At 51.4% G+C, this 19,658-nt stretch overlaps 1 protein-coding gene across 4 annotated transcripts in view; it reads left to right on the forward strand.

The window, feature by feature from the left end:
• Atp9a (ATPase phospholipid transporting 9A (putative)) overlaps positions 1-19,658 on the forward strand; it is a 123,078-nt gene that overhangs the window by 52,506 nt on the left and 50,914 nt on the right. For all 4 annotated transcript variants that reach the window (XM_063248146.1, XM_063248147.1, XM_063248149.1 and 1 more), the window contains exons 8-13: positions 2,450-2,530; positions 3,687-3,762; positions 7,460-7,536; positions 8,524-8,684; positions 11,001-11,143; positions 12,241-12,353. In XM_063248146.1, coding sequence (XP_063104216.1) covers positions 2,450-2,530; positions 3,687-3,762; positions 7,460-7,536; positions 8,524-8,684; positions 11,001-11,143; positions 12,241-12,353 — 651 coding nt within the window. The remainder of the gene's footprint in view (positions 1-2,449; positions 2,531-3,686; positions 3,763-7,459; positions 7,537-8,523; positions 8,685-11,000; positions 11,144-12,240; positions 12,354-19,658) is intronic.

The raw sequence follows: 19,658 nt of genomic DNA on the forward strand, positions 1-19,658 counted from the left end.
TTTAAGAGGTCAAGTGAGTGAGAGATAAAGGGACGCCTCCAAGGCCGGCCCCAGGGGTGTAGGGAGGGAGCGCTTGCCTGCAGTGCGCGAGCCCTGAGGTCCATCCCCAGCCCTGGAGAAATGAAGAGAGACGCCTGCACGGCAGAGCTGGGAGCCAGGTGGGAGCCGGGGTGGTATCGAGGTAACCCTCTTACTAGCTCCCCCGGCCTGCAGGGCCAGGGGCCCCCTGCCAGTGCGGAGCCCTGGCTCCTGGGCTCCTGGGCACCTGGGTGCGATCAGCAGGGCTGGTTTGGAAGAAGAGAAGGTAACAATGAGGAAAGGGAGACCAAAGAAACGGGTGAAGAGGAGCGAGGGCGGCGCGGGCACAGCGACAGCAGGAACTGTGGTCCTTGGTTGACTTCCTGCCCTGGGGGCTCCCCCTGCTGATGCCCACTGCCTGCCACCGGCGTCCCCCCATGCTGGCCCTGCCTTCCTGGGCCTCGCTTCCTGTGCTGCCCCACTGGAGACAGGGTGTGGCCATCACACAGGGAGGCAGGGGCGGCCGTGCCTTCGGACTCACAGGATGGTGAGCGGAAGGGAGCTGGGCTTTGCTCTGGGCTGGGTGTGCAGAAGGAAACTCGGGGTCCTCACAGCAGTGTCCTTCCTGTTAGGGAGAAGAAGCCTTGAGCAAAGTCCACAGCAAGTTCCAGTCATGAGAGTGCGTGCATGGGAATGAGGCGGGCAGAGTGTCTGTGACAGTGCTGGGTAGCTACGTGCATGTGGCTTCTCTCTCTCTAGAAAGAGTTCAGGACGCGTTTATGAGTTGGTATCCTACAAAACCACAGATACGCGGCCCTGGGGATCAGGGATCCTGCCATGCACGGGGCACAATGACACACCTTCCGCTTGGCTTGGAGCCTGGCACACTTCCTCCCGGGCCGGTGCACGGAGCCCGCTCTGTCCTCTCCCGGGGACTTGAGCTTCTGGACTCCGTTTGCATCTCCTCTAGGTCTCTGTCTCAGTCCCCGCCTTCCCTTTCCTGCTGCCCAGCCCCCTTCCTCCCTTGTTCTTTACTCCAGAAGGGACCCTACTCCTCCTGGCTGCACCCGACTCACGCACTTACTGTATTCTGCGGTGAAATGCTCTGCTTGCCAAGGAATTTCCGACAACTGCTGAGAGTTCCGTTTTACCGTGTTAACTCCTGTCTGAAGACCTGCCTGCCCCCGTGCTGGGGCTCAACAGGGCCTCGTGCATACCAGGCCAGCACTCTACCCTGAGCTACAGCACCAGGGCCTGTCAAAGATTCTGAGACAGGGTCTCACCAAGTTGTCCGGGCTGGCCTCAAGCTTGTGATCCTACTGCCTCAGCCTCCCGAGTAGCTGGGGTTACCGGTGCAGGCTATTACACCAGGCAGTACCAGCTGTGGTTAAGTGTAGTTCAGTGACACTGAATCCATGCGCAGTGTTGTGCAGCCAGTACTGGCGATCTCCTCCAGAGCTTGTCTGTCCCCTCCCTGAGCTCCTGGCACTCATCCTCCTGTCCTTTGACTGTGACTGTTCTAGGGACCTCCTGTATGTGGATCCTACTGTGTCTTCTGTGAGTCTGACTTCGTTCTCTTAGCGTGATGTTCTTAACATGTCCTTGTTATAGAATTTCTTCTTTTTAAGACCAAGTAATAGTCCCCTGTATGAGGATAGACGTTTGGTTATTCACCCTGATGGACACTGGTTTTGCTCAGACCTCATGGGTTTGGACAGACACCTCTTCAAGTCCTTGTGTTTGCTTATTTTGGACATACGCCCAGAAGAGCAGAATTACTGGATCAAAAGGTCATTCTTTGTTTAAATTTTTCTTTTTTTTTGAGGCAGGGTCTCACTGTGTAGTCCAGGATGGCCTCAAATGCATGGTGATCCTCCTGCCTCAGCCTCCCAGGTGCTGGGATGACAGGCGTGTGCCACCACTCCCGGCTTGTTTAATTTCTCGAGGAGGCACCATGCTGTTGTAACAGCGGCTCCGTTTTCATTCCCACCAGAGGTGCCCGGGGCTCCAGTTTCCCCGCACGGTGGCCGACACCGGCCATTTCTGGCCTGTTTGTTTTGGTGGAGGCCTCTGGTGGGAATGAATGAGGAATTCTTACTGTCTTTCTCATGCTGTAGAGATCCCATCACCTTGTGTTGAGTGAACCGGGCTGCTGAGCAGGTGGAGGGGGTGCTTAGCTTTGTGGCGTCTCTGAAGCATCAGGGGTGGGCTGGGTGAAGGCAGGTTAGCAGGTGTCTGCACCAAAGACTTCTTGGGGTTCTCGGGGTACCGTATGTGACAATTCCCGAACTACCGTAATGGAGGAGATTCCTTTCTCCCCCCACCCGCCTTTGAGTTTGGGAAGTGTAATCGCTTTAGAAAGATGGTGGCTGCTCCTAAACTGCAGACTCCTAACCGGCCTCTGTGTGCCCCACGCTCCCGCGCGGAACAGGACCTTCTCCAGATCCGATCGTACGTGTATGCGGAGGAGCCCAACATCGACATCCACAACTTCGTGGGCACTTTCACCAGGGTGAGTGGCGGGCGGGCGGGCAGGTGGCACAGTGCCTGGGAGGGTGGGGTTCAGCGAGCCAGGCTGCGCCCCTTGCATGTGGTGTTTTTACGCCTGGGGGCTGAGGTTCCCTTCCAGAGGCTCCGCCTGGAGGCCCACAGGTCTGAGATCTGCTGGCCTAAAACTACATATAACTGTGTGTGAGGATGAGTCCGCCCCAGACCTCGGGGCGCATTTTTCTTCTGATGTGCGTCTGTCCCTCCTTTCATGGGTACAAATGCCATCTGCTGTATCTTAATTTCTAAGCCACCTTTACACCTTTCAGAACAGAAATTAAATGTGGATTTAAATGAGTTTAGGAAGCTGAGTCAGTGAATGTAGAACCCTAGTTCAGGTGTCTCTGGTCTGCTTCTCGGAACCCTAAGGCTGGCCAGCAGAGAGCCTGACTGATTGCATCCGCATGTTAATACTCTCCCTTCCAAACCTTTGCTTGTTTGTTTTGCTTCTTGGTCCTGGGGTTTGAACCATGGGCCTTGTAGGCAGATGGTAGGTTAGTGCTCTATCACTGAGCTATAGCTCGAAAGGATCTTGCTCAGTTGTCCTGCCTGGCAGGGACTTGTGACCCTCCTGCCTCAGCCTTCTGAGTAGCTAGGAATACAGGCATGTGCCACAGTGCCCAGCAAAACATTTCTAAGTGTTAGAGCTTCTCAGATCACTTACAGATGTTTCCGGGAGAGAAAATGCTAAGGACAGTGGCCGGTTAGCTTGGCCCACCTGTCAAGACTGGACTTGGGGCTTCCATGCTGGGCCTCCGGTTTCAGGAGGTGGAAGCTGCCACTTCCTGTCCTGTGGGCCCTGCCAGGACCTTGGGGCACACAGTCAGGCCCCAGCATTTCCCTCAGGTTCTGCATCTGCCAGTTCAGCCAATCATGCTCGCAAATATTTTTTTAAAATTTGTATCAGCATAAAACATGTGCAGATTTTATTTTTCTTATTCCCTAAAACACAAAGAATCAACCGTTTGTGTAGCATTTGCATGGTATGAAGTGTCATCAGTCACCTAGACGTGAAGCAGGCCGTGTGTGGGTTTCTATGCAGCAGTTGAGGGACCTGAGCATCCTAGAACCTGGGCATCGTGGGGTGATCACTGAAGATGACTCTGTCTGGTCTTTTCCAGGAGGACAGTGACCCCCCCATCAGCGAGAGCCTGAGTGTGGAGAACACGCTGTGGGCTGGCACCGTGATTGCGTCAGGTGAGGCTCCGCGTCCAGGAATGTGTTAGCAATTTGAAAGGGACAGCAAACCCTTCTGTAATTAGAATAATCACCTGTCAGATGGAGAATTAGCCGCCAGTCATTGGAGTTTCCCACTTGTTCCAGCACCTCCAGGGAATTAAGCTGACATCTAATTGCGCTCCGACGCGTACAGACGTCCAAAGGGGAGGCCGCTGGGGCTGTGGACTCTCTGCAGCGGTCACGCTGGGAATGGCCTTTAATTGCCACTTCAGTTGACATTCTAATCTGTACCAGAGATGGAGCCTCCCGGCCGTTCTGGCCAGAAGCTGTGTCTGTGGGGGCCACTGCCCAAGGGGGTGCTGGGTCAGGGGCAGCAGTGCACAGCAAGGGGCAAACCTCTGGGTTCTCACCCCAGGACGAGTGGAAGCAGGTGGCTTTGGTGTGAGTGCTGGGGTGACCCTGGGCCGGGCACTAGGCCAAATCCTTTATGTGCAGCGTGCATCTCTCCTCACATACATGGAGCATCCTGAGGACAGGCGCTAGTGTTAGCCTCTTTCTGTAGAGGGGAAACTGAGGCCCAGGGAGGCTGAGTCTGCACTGGCCTGGGGGGGGTGAAAGATGGACGCAGAACTCACCGTGCAGCTGTTGATAATGTTATATCACAGTGTGTTACGGAATTTACATAATAGCGTATTTTCCTTGCCTTCTAATTCCCTGCTGGCAGCTTCCTGTCTTAGTGTTGGAGGAATCCTGTCTTTGCCCCCTTCAGTCACATTCCCTCTCCCGTTCTCTGCTTGGTTCTTCTTCGTGTCTCCATGCACAGCAGATACTGGGTCAGAATTCTAGGTGACCTGGCGGGGAGGGGAAGGAAGCACACGGAGCGCCCCGGGTGTCCCCAGCCCAGGCTCAGGGCTGACCACGGTGGGCAGAGGTTGGCGCGCTCTGGAGCTGCTTTGGTGCCTGCTCGTATCTGCAGCACAGTCTGTAATGGTGTCTCAGTCCTCTTGGTGCCAGAAGAAGGGACACTGCGGCCCTGAAGATTCTACTCGGGCCTCCCTGGTCAGGCTCCTGCCTTCAGGACACACAGCGGCCCCCCAGACCAGCAGCAGCAGTCTCTGCCCTGCTCCCCCTCTCTGAACGGGGCCCTTCTCTGCAGCAGTTCACCCCACTTTCACATCCCTTACTAACAAATAATTACTCTTGTCGCTTGGATAATTTGTAAAGAATCCAATTCATGTTGGCGTTTCAGAGGTTACATGTTGCGCCTGTATTTGGTTTCTTCCTTTTCCTGTTACTACTTGTTTCTGTCCTTCAATCGTTTATTTTTTTTTTAACTGTACAGTAACTATATGTCAGCACTTAAGTTCTTTTCTGGACTGTTTGGTGAAATCTTGTTATTGTTCAGTTTTGATTTGTGCGTATGTTTGAACAGCTTCCTACGTATAAGCCATTTCTTACCTTTTGGTCATCTGCTCTCCTTTGAGGTTTTGCGTGAATGCCTTACAGAAGAAAGTCCCTCAAACCGCTCTCTGTCGTAGGTTACACATAGTTTTCTTATATTGTTTGTCTCTTGTCCTCCCTCATCTGTGATAGACATTGTTTGCTTCTACCTTACAGAAGTTCTCTGACTTGGGGGTGCTGAGGATTGAACCACGGGCCTCACTTGTGCTAGGCAGGTGGTTGGCCCCGTAGCTACACCCAGCCCACAATTTCAGATTTTGACCCGTGTGGCAAGCTTCTTTCTGGTTTATGTTCTTGATAATCTTACATATGCACCCAAATCAGCACCAGCAGGAGTCTTCGGAGTTCTGACTTTGCTTCTGTGCTTTCTTTAGAATCCAGCTCCTGCCTCTTGATCTGTCCACTGCTGCCCACTACAAGTTAGAAAAGAAAGAACCCAGTGTCTCTGGATTTTCCACTTCTCCAGGGGAAGCTGGTGGTCTTAGAGCTCCCCAATTTAAAACACCCCATTCAAAACCTTGGAAGCAGGGCTGTCTCGGGGCGGTGACTGGGCAGAGGGCGAGGCCGGGGCCTCCTGGTAGCGGAGCTGTGGTCCTGAGCACAGGGAGGCCTTGGGCAGAAAAGGCCGTTTGTGGCAGCATTTGGTGGCACCAAGCTTGGCCAGGCTGGTGGAGAACATGCCCTTTGGGGTCCCCTTATTATCAGAACCCTCTCACCCTGGGCCTCAGGGTGGAGGATGCCTAGGAGAGTGTGTCGTGGCTTTGTGGTCATGCCTGGCTCCACCTGGCTCTGCTCCCACCGTCCTGCCATCTGCTCTGCCATGGGCCGAGGGCAGGGCGCATGTGGTCACCCTCCGGAGCTGCCATCTGCTGAGGAGCGAGCTACCAAGCCGTTCTCCTGGCCTCCATCTGCTGCGCCTCCTGCAGGGAAGCCTTGTGCAGGAGGACGAGGGTGGCCTTCGATGCTTCAAACTGGGGAGGTGGGCGCAGGCTGCCCGCAGCTTCCCAGGCGCTGTGACAGCGCGGCACTGATGGGGGCACTGGTGGGGGGCGCTCTCCGGCTGCAGATGGCTCCGAACCTCTTTGCTTCTCTGCGTCTCCCTTACGTGGTTCCTGAGAGTGAGGTGCGAGGGGAGAAGGCTGGCTTCTTTCGTCTTCCAGCAGGGACCAAGCCCTTGCATCCCCGGGTCCTTGTCACAAGTGGGCCGGGCTGGTCACCCTGGTGGCTGGAGTTTGAGCTCTGAGGCTGTTAATTCTGCTGCTCTGGCCTCTCGGGTCCCTCTCTCCTGCTTCTTCCTCTGCTGACCACTGTCGCAGCGCCTCTCACTCGCCGGGAAGGTTGTGTTTCTTGCCTTCCTTTATTGTGGGCTGTTTCCCCCTCTGTATAGGGCATTTTCTTGGCACATACATGAAAAAGCGGTGGCAGGTAAGTTTTTGACAGGTGTTATGTTTCCCCCCAAAATAGATTTCCCAGTGTCCTCCCGGCCCGCAGCGTGTGTGTAACAGGATCCACTCCGCCCCTTCACTGACACTGGCTGTTGTCCGTGTTCTGAGTTGCTGGGGGTGGAGGTGGTTTATTTTGCATCTCTTTGATTATGCAGTAGATTGAGCACTTTTTCTAAGGTTCCCTGGCCAGCTGTGTTTCCTCACAAACTGTCTTTCTTTTAGAAGGGTGATGCCTTGCCCTCTCGTGCCTGGAGGGAGAGGGGCGGGAAGTTCTTAGGAAGAGGTTTTCCTTTGCCTGGATGCTGCCCAAAGGGCAAAGCTAGATGCAGGGTTGGAAAGCAGTCAGACTCAGCGGGAAGCTGCTGGGAAAGCAGGGTGTGTTCCAGGGTTTGCATGATCACACCTGGAGGCCAGAAAGTTCTGCACCTCTCTGGAAGCCTTTAAGGCTGGTGGCAAGAAGGGCAAATCCCTGTCCCCCAACTCTCCTGCTGTCAGGGGCCCCGGACCCGAAAGACCAGTGCATTTGCACAGAACACCATGAAAATCAGAATGCTCTGCATCTTCCCTGACCTGTGACCCACACGGCTACCACCAGCTCCATTTCCCCTTCAGCAGGTTTATGTGGTTGTGCCCGTGCTGCTGGGCAGTGTGCCAGGGGTTATTGCTTGGCCTGGGTGTCCGATGTCCCACCTGTATCGCATACCCGCAAGCAGGAATCAGAAAGTGTCTGTTCAAGTCAGTGAGGCTCAGCCTGTTTGCAAGCCCACCGGTCTGCGTTAACATCTCCTTGGTTTGGTTTCTCCCTTCAGGTACAGTTGTGGGTGTCGTTCTTTACACCGGCAGAGAGCTCCGGAGCGTCATGAACACGTCCAACCCCCGAAGCAAGGTGTGTAAGAGGTGCCGGATGTGCCCCCGCCTGCATCAGTGACGCGTGCGAGTGGGCGAGGGGTTAGACTCAAAAGCAGGAGCACCGGCAGTGATGTGGCTTTCATTTCTGGCTATTCTCTCCGTGCGCGCTGACCCCTTGCTGCAGCCTTGGCTGTGCAGGCCCCTCCCTGGGCTCTGCTTCGTGTCGCGGCCTGGACAGGCGCTGCCGGACTACGTGGCGAGTGGATAAGGTGCCTGAGATGACGCTGGCTGTGGCAGGGCGCAGTCAGGTCTGCATTCTGCCCGACGCCTCCTGTGCGCTCACTCCTCCCATGGTGCTCCCAGCTCCATCCCGGCTCTGGTATTTTTCTGTGGTGGAGGCAGGGTCCCACCGCATTGCCCGGCTTGTTCCTCCCACAAGCGGCCCTCCTGCCTCTGCCTCCCACTTCCTGAGTCAGAATGTTGTAGACTGACTTCGTCAGCAGCGTGACAACCCAGTGCTGGCTGCCCTAATTCCCATCACATTCACCCCGCTGTTATAACCGTTGTCGTGACCACAGCATCCCTCATTGGCTGCTTTAGTCTTAGCTGGCCCAGATCCGTGAAATTACAACACACTAATTAGATGTGACAGGAATATATGTGGAAAGAAAGGAGTGTGTTCACTTAGGCAGCTAAAATCAGTGCCACCGGTGCCCGAGCTTTGTGTGTGGCACGGCATTGTGGAGAACTGAGGTCATTTTATGGAGCCATTGTGTAGGGTGCAGGGGTTATGCTGTGCCCAGCACAGCTCAATGCCGTTGTCACTTGCCTGTGTGTCTCCAAGCTGAAATCTTGAGTTCCGAACAGCCTGAAGTTAGGATTCTTTGAGGCCCTCGGCTGTCCGTTACCATCTCCAGCTGTGCAGGCTGCTGTTGTCAGAGCCGAGCCTTGAGGATGGCTAGATGCCACCATCCTGCTGGGGGAAGGACCCGGCTCCAGGAGGCCCTCTGTGCTCTGCCTGCAGATCGGCCTGTTTGACCTGGAAGTGAACTGCCTCACCAAGATTCTCTTCGGCGCGCTGGTGGTGGTGTCACTCGTCATGGTGGCCCTCCAGCACTTTGCCGGCCGCTGGTACCTACAGATCATCCGTTTCCTACTCCTGTTTTCCAACATCATCCCCATCAGGTGAGCAGGGGCTCATGTTGGGGGCCGAGGCGTTTTCTCCTCTTTATGCATCCCTAGGCCACGGCTTGGTGGCTGGGAGGAGGTGCTGCTCTCTGCGTGGCATGGGCAGTGTGACCATAGTCGTGGCTCTAGCCTGTGATGGCAGCTTCCCCTGGGCCGGCTACCATAAGTCACGCTGTGTGCAAAGAACCTACCTTGCCGTGGCCATCTGTGCTGGGGGTGGTATTTAGGGTTCAGTTCATCAGCCAGCTCTGCAGGGCTGGTCACAGCCATGACAAGGGCCGTGCGGAGAAGGTTGTGAGCCCGAGTCTGTGCTCAAACAGGGGCAGGTGTTGTGACTGGTTAGCAGTGACCACCGTGGGTGTGTGCCAGCTGACATAGAGACTGTCACGCCAGCACTTTGGAGGCTGAGGCAGGGGGATCCCTGTGAGTTTGAGGCCATCCTGGACTACACAGTGACTTAATTCCAGCCTGAACTGCATAGTGAAGCCCTATCTCAAAGAAAAAGTATAAGTAATACACTGTCATGGTAAAAAAAAATCAACACCCATATTAGCAAAGGGAGTAAATAAAAGTTACCTGCAACCTTGCTATGCAGTGATAAACTCTTACTTGCTATGCATTTTTTTCTAGACTGCTTTCTATTTTAGAAAAAGGGGATTCTGTGGTGAATAAAACCTGCATTTAAAAAACATCTAAGTGGTGTGTTGTAAATAGCTCTTCACATCAAACGCTCTTTGCTCCCTGATATTTTTCTTATAATACTGGAAACTGAACACAGGGCCTTTGCACTGAATCACACCCCAGCCCCTTTGTCTGTTTGGGACAAGGTCTTTATCAATCGCCCCTACTGGTCCTCCTGCCTTGGCTCTGAGAGTCCTGGCTTATAGGCATCTGCCGCCACACCCAGCTGTCCTGTCACTTTTTAGAACTGCTTTATTAAATATTCTAGAACTAGCAGTTTGTTTGTTGGGATGTTACTTCATACTTGTTTCTATTTTTCTCCATAGTAAATGATCAGTGAGAGTATTCAGTCAGTCAAATACCCTTTCACCCCTGACACTTCTGGTGCTTACAATCTCTTGATATCACGTTTTGTAGCACACATTTATATCATCTAGGTTAGAATTTGTCCACTTATGAGGCCAGAGATTGTAGTTTTGGGTCCAACAATGTGACCCTTGCAGGGAGATTGTGTCCCAGCCGACACACTTGGGATGGTGTTCTTGGGAAACACAGTCTGCTTTATTTCTAGACAAACACAAGTCTAATGAGAGGTTGAGTGAATCACAGACTTAAAGTTGTGCTTATACATGGTTGAAAATTAATAAATTGATTCTTCATATGGCTGAGGGCTAGACAGTAAAACAACAGGCAATTTGGCTACTAATTTGTGGAATTGTGAATTAGTTTGAAGATTTTTTTGCAATAAAATAATACATAAAATGGGGAGAATATATGGTAAAATATTTTGGAGCCTCTAAAATTGAAGGAAATTCTGACACATCCTGTGATGTTGATGAACTTTGAGAGGTTATTCTCATTGTGTAAAAAAGCCACACACAGGGCCGTTTTTTAGCTCAGTGGCATAAGCACCTGCCTGGCAAGCGCAAGATTGTGAGTTTGATCCCCGGTACCCCCCCCCCCAAAAAAAAAAATCACACACAGGAGGACAAGCATATTTGCTTCCAGTTGCGTGGGGCCTAAAGTAATCAGAGTCATAGAAATATCAGCAGGATGGTGTTGCCTGAGGCTGGGGGCTCGGAGCTGGCACCAGGCTGATTATTTCGTGGGGTTAGAGTTTGCGTTTGGGAAAGTGAAACAGTTCTGGGTGTGGTGGTGGCAATGTCTGCCCGACCACGGGAAGGTTCCTGCGGCTGATCCGTGTCCTTCAAATGGGAAATCTTATCTTTAAAGGTATGCCACATTTCAAAACAAAATATAGTAGCAAAATATATGAACTCGGGACCAGCAATTAAAAAGTAAAATCTGGGGATACAGTTCAGTGGTAGAGTGCGTGGTTAGCATGCTGGGGGCCAGCTTCAACCCCCAGTACTGTGAAAAGGGAGAAATACAAAGACAAGAAAAGGAAAGCTGGACACAGCTGCCTTGCTGTCTTTTAAGTGACCCTCGGTCCCGAGAGAAAGACTTCGTGAGAGCCAGGGTGCGTCAGCGCCTTCGCTGTGGTGCTGCTGACCGTGTTGGCCGGGGGCTGCGGTAGGAGCTGTGTCTCCGTGTCGTGGCACACACACGTGTAGCATGTTTCTAGCAGACGCACATGTGCCTGTTAACCTGCTTGTTCTGTTTCCCACGTAGTTTGCGCGTGAACCTGGACATGGGCAAGATCGTGTACAGCTGGGTGATTCGCAGGGATTCAAAAATCCCCGGGACCGTGGTTCGGTCCAGCACGATTCCCGAGCAGCTGGGCAGGATTTCTTATTTACTCACAGACAAGACAGGTGAGCGCTTGCTGGGGCCTGCGCTGGGTCCTGCGTGGCAGGGGGTGGGAAGTGGGAAGATGGAGAGTGACTGTGGTGCTGTGACAGCAACGACAGGATGCCAGCGGGTGCTCCCCTAGGCCGGGTGTGGCCAAGGCCCAGTGCTGGCCACTCTGTGTGAATCTCCTTGCTTTGGGAGTCAGGTTGGCCGTTACGGAGCCGCCAAAGCAGGTCCTGATCCCACGGCCACGCCCCAGTTCTGCTCCCCAGTTTAACATCTGTGTGGCTGTGAGGTTATCGTGATGGGAAGAGCAGGAACTGGGGCGGGAGGCCTGGTTTAAGCTCCCTCCTCCGTGCAGTGGCCGAGGGCAAGGGAAGTCATTGCGAGGGTCCCCCGTGCACCCTGTCGGTGCAGCAGAGGCCTCAGGATGGGGTCCAGGAAGCTTGGACCTGTCAGTGTTGGGGGTCTGGGGTAGGCTTTGCAGGGCTCTGCCTTTGCCATGACTTGAGTGTCCTCTTCCTCCAGCCATGGGTCTTTGTGCCCAAGGATCAGGCTTCTTCTGGATAGAATCTGGCCTAGCATGTGTCACGTGCCACCCCTCCCCTCGGCCAGTGGGAGAAGTGAGGCACCCTGATGGATAGTCCTCCTGGGCTGGCAAATGGCATAATCTTGTCCCGTGGTAATTTGGTACCTGGCTTTTCTTTCTTTCCTTGGTCTTAGGGTTGGAAACTAGAGCCTTGGATGTGACAGGCAAGTGCTCTGTCCCTGAGCTGCACCCCTAGCACCAAGACGCCTTTTCCCTTTTGAGACAAAGTCTCACGCTGTGTTCAGTCTGTCAGCCTGGCCTGGAACGCACGGTGATCCTGCTGCCTGAGCCTCTCAGGTGTTGGGGTTGCAGACGTGCGCCCCCTCACCTGGCTCTGAGATGCCGTTTTCATTAAAAGTAGAACAGGATCCTGAGCAAACAGAATTATACCTCCTCCGTGTGCTCCAGCAGGGGCAGAGCCGAAGCCAGCAGGTGACAAGGAGCGGACCCTCCGAGGAGGGTGGCTGTCATCCCTGTACTAGCAGTGAGTGCAGAGGATGCAGGCAGTCGCTCATCTGTCTTGTGTTTCAGGAACTCTGACCCAGAACGAGATGGTTTTCAAACGGCTGCATCTGGGCACGGTGGCCTATGGCCTCGACTCCATGGACGAAGTGCAGAGCCACATATTCAGTGTCTATACCCAGGTAAACGCCTTCTGTTGTAGTGGGGAACGAGTCCTGTCCACTGATAGCTGCTCTGGTGCACTGTAGTTCTCAGTGCCGTTCCATTTTGCCACTGAAGTGTACATCCAGGGCGGTGTGGCCATCACCAGTCAGTAAACATTCATCACCCCACACGGAAACTTCCAGCAGTCACTTCCCGCGTCTCCCAGTTACGCTCCCTCCGAGACCCGTGGTGACCGCTGGTCCTTGATACGCGGGCTATAATTGCAGGGAGGCTTTCCCAGCTCCTCACCTGCAGATCAGGCGTCATCCACAGTGCTGATGGAGGTGGGGGAAGCCAGACGGCAAGAGATTGGCCTGATGGCAGGGGCCAGAAGGAGCACTGGGGCCCCCATCGGTGGGTCGCACTTCAAGTTTACGAATGCCTGTTTTCTCTTTGCCCTGGCTCTGAGCCGGGACGGAGCCAGTGGAGGAAGTGGTCTTTCTGATCACCTTTGCTTTCCAGCTGCATTCACCCCCAGGGCCCCGTGAGAAAGATTAATTGATCGGAACATACTTGGCAGCTTCTCTGCTCCTGCTTTTTCTTTCCTATAGAATTTTTTAAGAATCAGTCTTTTCTCAGAGAAAGATGTTCCTGGTACAGGTCCTAATATTCGCCAACTTAATTGGCTGGAGCCTCACATCGCTGCCCATCAGAATTGCTGGTGGTGATTTAGAGCAAAACGTCAAGGAAAACAACAGCCTTTATTGGCCGTAGAGGTTCTGATTCACTGAGACTAGGCAGAGCCCCCTGGGTTTCTGTGTTTTAAAAGTAAGGCAGCACAACAAAAGAAACCCACACCCCAAACAGTCCTTTGGCCATCTGGTAATTCTGAGGCGTCTTCTGGGTAAAGTTGGGCTCTGTTAGGACAGCTCCATGTCTGGCGCCTGTGTAAAGATAAACAGCTTTGTCAAAACAGAGAATGATTCCATAGCCAGAAGTCCAGTTGAAAATGGGAAGCAACACCCGTCTCTGTATAAAGGGAAAAGGCAGAATGCTGGAATGGCACGGTTCTCCACACCAAATGTTCTGGAATGTTCTGGAATGTTCTGGAGCAGGCACACTTGGATTCCATACCCCTACCCTGAAAGCAGCTGACAAGGAAGGGACTGGACTTTAGATAAAAAACAGTTAGTTTGATTCATCTTATGTTATTATCTACAACCAGCAGTACAGTCCCGTAATTCTTGCATGCTCCTAGCATGGCTGCGAGGGCCAGACTCAGGTGGACCCATGGATCATTTCTCAGTGACATTATTTTCTTTAGGACTATTAAAAAACCACAATCTGCCTGCCCTCACTTGACAAAGCTGACCCCGTCCCATGCCTGACCACCACACTGATTTCCCCGTTGCTTGCCTGCTCCCCCCTGTGGACCCTGAGATGAGCACTGTGTCCCCTCCCGGCTCCCCAGTTGAGGGCGGGGAGCTTGGCACCTTTCCTTGTCTTGGGAAAGCCTCTTCCTCCTGCCACCAAGCCCGGCACCGTCCGCCACCTCCTGCGAGGTCTGTTGTTTGGAGTGCTGGGCTTATCAGGCTGGCTGCGGGTCTGTTCCGAGGCAGGCCTGCTGCTGATTGTGCTAGACAGCTTCACAGAGCTGTGGGTGTCTGGCAGAGATAGGCCCTGGCCATCCTGGTGGTATTTTTAAGAGCTCCTGGTATTGACAGAAGCCCTTCTGTGTCCGGGAATTTGTGTGTTATTTCAGTGTTTATGGTTCATTCTCAGTTTCGCACAGATAACATTCTATAAAGTGTTAAAAGTAGAAAATGGCACTGCTTGACGTGAACTCTGGCTCATGCTCTCCTTCCTAGTGGAAGCTCATAAACGGATCTGTCGCCCTGGACCTGGATCTCGATGGTTCAGGCCTGCATGAGGCTGGGGTGAGCTCAAGGTGCGGTTGGCCCTGGCATCCCACCCCCAGGATGGCTGTGTCCATCTGTGCTGCAAGGACTTTTTCATGCTTTTTAATGACTTTTTAAAACCCCAGCTCTATTAAGTGCACAGCTCAGTGATTTGTTTTTAGTGAGTTTAGAGTATGGAGCTGTCATAGCAGCTCATCTTCGAGCATGCCCCTCGCTCCAGCGTGCCCTGTGCCCCTGACCCTTTAGCTGAGCAGTGGATTCCACAGCATGGTTTGCTAATGTGTGGTGTTTGCAACACAGGATCAGGATCAGGTCGCTTGGGCCAGAATCAGAGGCCCTGGGAGTGGCCCCCAGACCCACAGCTTTCACAGATGATTCCAGGGTGCAGAGCAGCTCTAGGACCCCACAGCAGAGTTTGCAATGTTACGTCCTGGAGGGTGTCTTGTTTTCATGTCCAAATTCATGTGAAATTTACACCTTAAGAGTTCTGAGGTTGAGCCAGAGACCCAGCCGGCGTCTGGCCATCAGTAGGCGCGTGCTGTGGAAGGGTCCTGGGTCTACTGTTACTGGTTTTCAGTGTGGTGAAAATGCAGGTTGCAGTTTCTGAGTGTCCTTAGCTAAGCTAACCTCATAAAGATAGCAGGCAGTTTTAAAAGATTCCGGCCGGAAAAGTCCACAGATTATCAGTACAAGGCCAAGCAGACAGCAAAGAAGTAGCCAGTGAAGAAAATAGGGATGTAACTAAAAACTGTAACGTTCACTTTTTTGTGTGTGTCTTTTTGAGACAGGGTCTCACTATGCTGTTCATGCTGACCTTGAGCTCATTGTGTAGCCCAGGCTGGTTTCAAACTTGCAACGATCCTCCTGCCTCAGCCTCCTGAGTGCTGGGATTACAGGAGTGAGCTGTCATGGCCAGCTAACATTCACTTTTAAAAAGTATGTGATAGGGGCTGGGGATTTAGCTCAGTGGCATAAGCACCTGCCTTGCAAGCAGGCGATCGTGAGTTCGATCCCTGGTACCGAAAAAAAAAAAGTGTAAAAAGTATGTGATTCAGTGCTTTTTAGCATGGTCACAACATGCACCCTTTTCTTTGTAAAGTTTCAGGACATTTTCATGACCCCAAAATGAAATTCGCACCTCCAGGACTCCCAGGTGGCTCCTCAATTCCCCCCATACTGGCAGCCACCTGCTCCTTCCTGCCTCTGGATTTTCCCTTCTGTGCTTCGTGTAGGTGGAGTTGGTTACTATGTGGCCATTGGTTTTTGGCCTTGGCTTTTAGCAGATTGTTTTCAGGACTCTGCTGGTTTGTAGTGTGTGTCAGTACTTTCTTCACAGCCAAAGAGTAGATATGATGATTCAAAATTTAAATTAGAAAAAAAATTTAAATTAGAAACCATAATAATCAGTGTTACCCTGAGTATATATCATTTGAGATAATTATGTGAGAAATTTTTTATGTGTAGACTATGATTTTATTTTATTTTTTGCCAAATCAATTTTATTTCAAAGAGAAAAGAAACAAAAAAAGATAATTTCAAAACATGTCAATCAGGGCAGTAATGGTACAGACATTGCGCATTATCACCCCCAAATCATTCACCCAGAGCTCAAGACATCTGCATTCAGTTGTCCGAACAGTACCAGCACAAATCTTTCTCTTCAGTGAACTCCGAGAAATCAGTAGTATAACTGTCTGAACTATCTTTTATTTACATATATGCATATATTGTTTCAGCTTCTCACACCAGTGAGACAATACAGTGTTTACACGTGTCTTATGTCACTTGTATGGTCTCAAGTTGCGTCCATTTATGTATGAAACTCTCCAGTTTATCCTTCTTTGTGGCTGAGGAGCACTCTGTTGTATAAAACCACATCTCTTTTACCCATTCCTCAGTTGATTTAGATTGTTATCAGATTTAGCTGTTCCATACTGTGCTGCTATAAACATGGGTGCACACGTATTGCTGTGGGGTGGTGTTTTTAATTCCTTCGGGAAGACACCCACAAGAGGAACAGCTGGATTGAGTGGGACTCTGGTTCTAGTTTTTATCTCCACACTGATTCTCACAGGGTTTGCACCAGTCTACACTCCTACCACTAGTGGAGATGGGTTCATTTTTCCCCACAGCCCCTTCAGCATCTGTTATTGGTTGATTTCTTGATACTAGCCATTCTTTCCGGGGTGGGATGGATTCTCAGTGTTATTTTAATTTGCATCTCTCGAATGACCAGTGATATTGAACATTTTTTTCACTTATTTATTTGCTGTTTGTATTCTTCATCTGAGAAGTGTGTATTCATCTCAGATGCTTTTGGGTTGGGTCTTTAAATCTGGGAGGACTGCTTTTTTGAGTTGTTTATATGCTCTCCATAGTAATCCTTCGTCTGAGGAACACTGGCAAACGTTGTCTCCCACACTGCGGGCTGTGTCTTCACTCTGTCATTTCTGTTGCTGTGCAAAAGCTTTTCAATAGGACGAGATCCCGTTTGCTGATTCTTTGCGATAGTTCCTGTGCAGTCGGGGTTTTGTTCATGAAGTCTTTGCCTACACCAGTTCCCTCGACAGTTTTTACCTACTCTCTCTTCCAGCAGATTGAGTGTTTCTGTTTTAACATTAAGAGCCGGTGTTAGCTTAGTGTACGGTGACAGATATGGGTCCAGTTTCATTGGTTTTTCCAGCACCATTTATGAAAGAAAGCCTATCATTTTAGAATTTCATTTTTGTTTTATAATAGTAAGTAGTACAATGCAGTATTAATATAAATATGTAACTGGAGGATACCAAAAACATTTTCCCCAGTGTGTCATTGTCAACGTATTTCAAGGTAACTGTAGAGTTTATGGTGTATTTGATTTTATTCCTCCCAGCAAGCAGAAAGCTCTGACTCTTGTTAATGTAATGTGTGCATCTGAGGAGAAAATGGGGCACCGTGGGGACCAGAATCTTGAGGCGCGCTGACCCCGGGATACCTGTGCCCAGCACCACCCAGGGTCCTGCTAGCCTGCCCGCGATTTCAGCATTTTTTTTTAAAATTTTATTTTGAAAGTATACAACAGAACAAGAATAAAGCCAACTAAGATTGTACAATGAAATTGGTACAGAACTTCACAGCAGGTTACTGGGATAACAGTAATAGGTATCACAGTATATTTTGTTATCTTTATAATAGTTATTCTTTCAATCACATATGTCAAAATGAGATGAAATATAGAACACTATAGAACTTATCAAAACAGAATATTGAATAGAGCAGTACCATTAATCAGAAAAGAGCAAAACAGTAATAAAAATATTTGCCTTCAAAGCGATGGTAGAAGGAAGTCCCTCTTATTTGCTATGGTCAACCTCCCAGGAGACGCTCAGATTTCTGGTTCCCATTTATTAATGGGTGGACAGAAGAAGGAGGGTAGGGGAAGTGGGATATTTGACTCTAGGCCGTGCATCAATAGGTTCACTACTGCTTAGCAGGGAGGCAGGCTGGTTGTTTGGTTTCACAGCGTCCTAAGTTCCAACATGGCGTGGATCTCAGGAGCTGCTGCTGGTTCTCCCCCCGGAAGGGCTGCAGTCTGCCAGACCACCACCGCTTACCAGGGAGGGGAGGTGCTTGCTTGGCTTGCCAGTGTCCTCAGTTCCAACATGGTGCGGATCTCAGGAGACACTGCTGGTTCTGCCCCTGGAAGGGCTGCAGTCTGCCACACTGCCACCCATTACCAGGGAGGGGAGGTGCTTCCTTGGCTTGTGTGATTTCAGCCTTTTTCAAATGGCGAGAGGAATGCACACTTACTGCCCTGTTGCACACTTACTGCCCTGTTGCACACTTACAGGCACACTGTCGCCTGTCACTCGCTATTCCACTCTGACATCAGCGTGCGGTGTGAGACCTGGAGTGGGCTGAGCCTTGGCCCAGGACCCTCTGTGCCTGTGGGCAGTGCTCCCACACTGTGGGCTGTGCGCTGGCCGCGGTCAGATCAAAGTGGCCACACGCTGCACCATCTCCTCCCTCCACATCCACTGGGAACCCGCTGAAGGTTCTGTTTCCATTTCTCAGGGACGAATTTTTGTATGTTTTTCTTCGGAACACAGAGCCTTTTATTTGCTTTATTATTTTTCAAAACACATTTGTCATTTATTTGTGACACATCTTTACTGCTGAATAAAGAACTAATATAAACATAAAGCCTGAAAATCAGTGTCACCTGTGTTCTGATGACTCTACAGGCACCAGCATCAACACCTTAGTGTCTAGGATGCCACGCCTTTGGCTCCATGTCTGCCTGTCTGTCTGGACAGGTGTGTGCTTTGTTTCTCTTTGTGTCTCCTTTTCACCAAGAATGCATCTTATTCTTGTAATTCTTTTGAACTAGAATTGAACAGCAGTATTGTATGTAAAGTGTTTGTGTAGAGTGTGTGCGTTCAGTGATTCTGCTTGTTTTTTAATGGTTTTATCACAGGCCCTGGTTAGGGCAAAGCATTAAGGAATTGTCCTGCAGAGCAGATTTAACAGGGTGCCAAATCAGTCATCAAGTTGTAACATATTTTAATGCAGGCTTTCAAAGAACTCTCATGTTGACAAACCCACAAATCCATGAGGAGCAGCATGGGGAAGTTTTAAGTCAGGGGAATCCCACTCCATCTGGCACCCTGGGGCCTCACCTGCCCTGATGCCAGTGGGTTGGTGCAGGCTTCTAGGGTTGACTTCCTGGGGCTGGAGCTCTCTGTGCCTGAAGGGGCCCTGCTGTGCCTTGTGGGCTGCAAAGTCCACTCCTCAGCCCTCTGCCACTTGCAAGCCTGAGCCTCTCGCCCCTCCTGCTCTTCAAAGTCATTAAACCAAAAATACCCCCAGAGCGCACCGAGAGAGCCCTTGTGGTGCATGGTGAACTCCAGTGTGCTGACCTCAGGCTCCCCAGCATCTGCTGTTAGATGGTAAACACCGTGGCTCAGCCACTTACTCAGCCCAGCTCCGACTCCACTGAAGCGCTGTCTCTGGGCGGCTCTGGTTGGTGGCCCTTTGAAGTTAATGAATCACCAGCCTGGAGCTTTTCGGGGGCAGGGTAGGGCTGCCGTAGCAGGAGCTCCTTGTCTTCGATACACATTTCTGCCGATTGCAACCCTTTCAGAACCACCAATATCACGAGTGTCCACACGGGATGACATTTTAACTACCTTGAGGAAGAAAATTGATTCGTGGTGACTCCGCGTTTCATTTTTGTATTAATCTTTCCTGTAACAAGGCCTGGGGGTCTCGTCGGGAAATGCCATGAGTCATTACAGGGACGGCAAGACTGTTTTTCCTTGTGCGGCGTCACCATCCTGTTTGTCAGCAGCAATAGTCTGCCACTGAGCCGGCAGCCTCGTGTGCTGCAGGGTGCCCACCTGTGCGCGGAGGGCTCTGTCCCCTCCCTGGCCCGAGCGCCCTGGG

The sequence above is a fragment of the Cavia porcellus genome, unplaced genomic scaffold, assembly GCF_034190915.1.
Source record: "Cavia porcellus strain 051 isolate PalLab524CR breed Dunkin Hartley unplaced genomic scaffold, mCavPor4.1 scaffold_5, whole genome shotgun sequence".
NCBI classification, from domain to species: domain Eukaryota; kingdom Metazoa; phylum Chordata; class Mammalia; order Rodentia; family Caviidae; genus Cavia; species Cavia porcellus.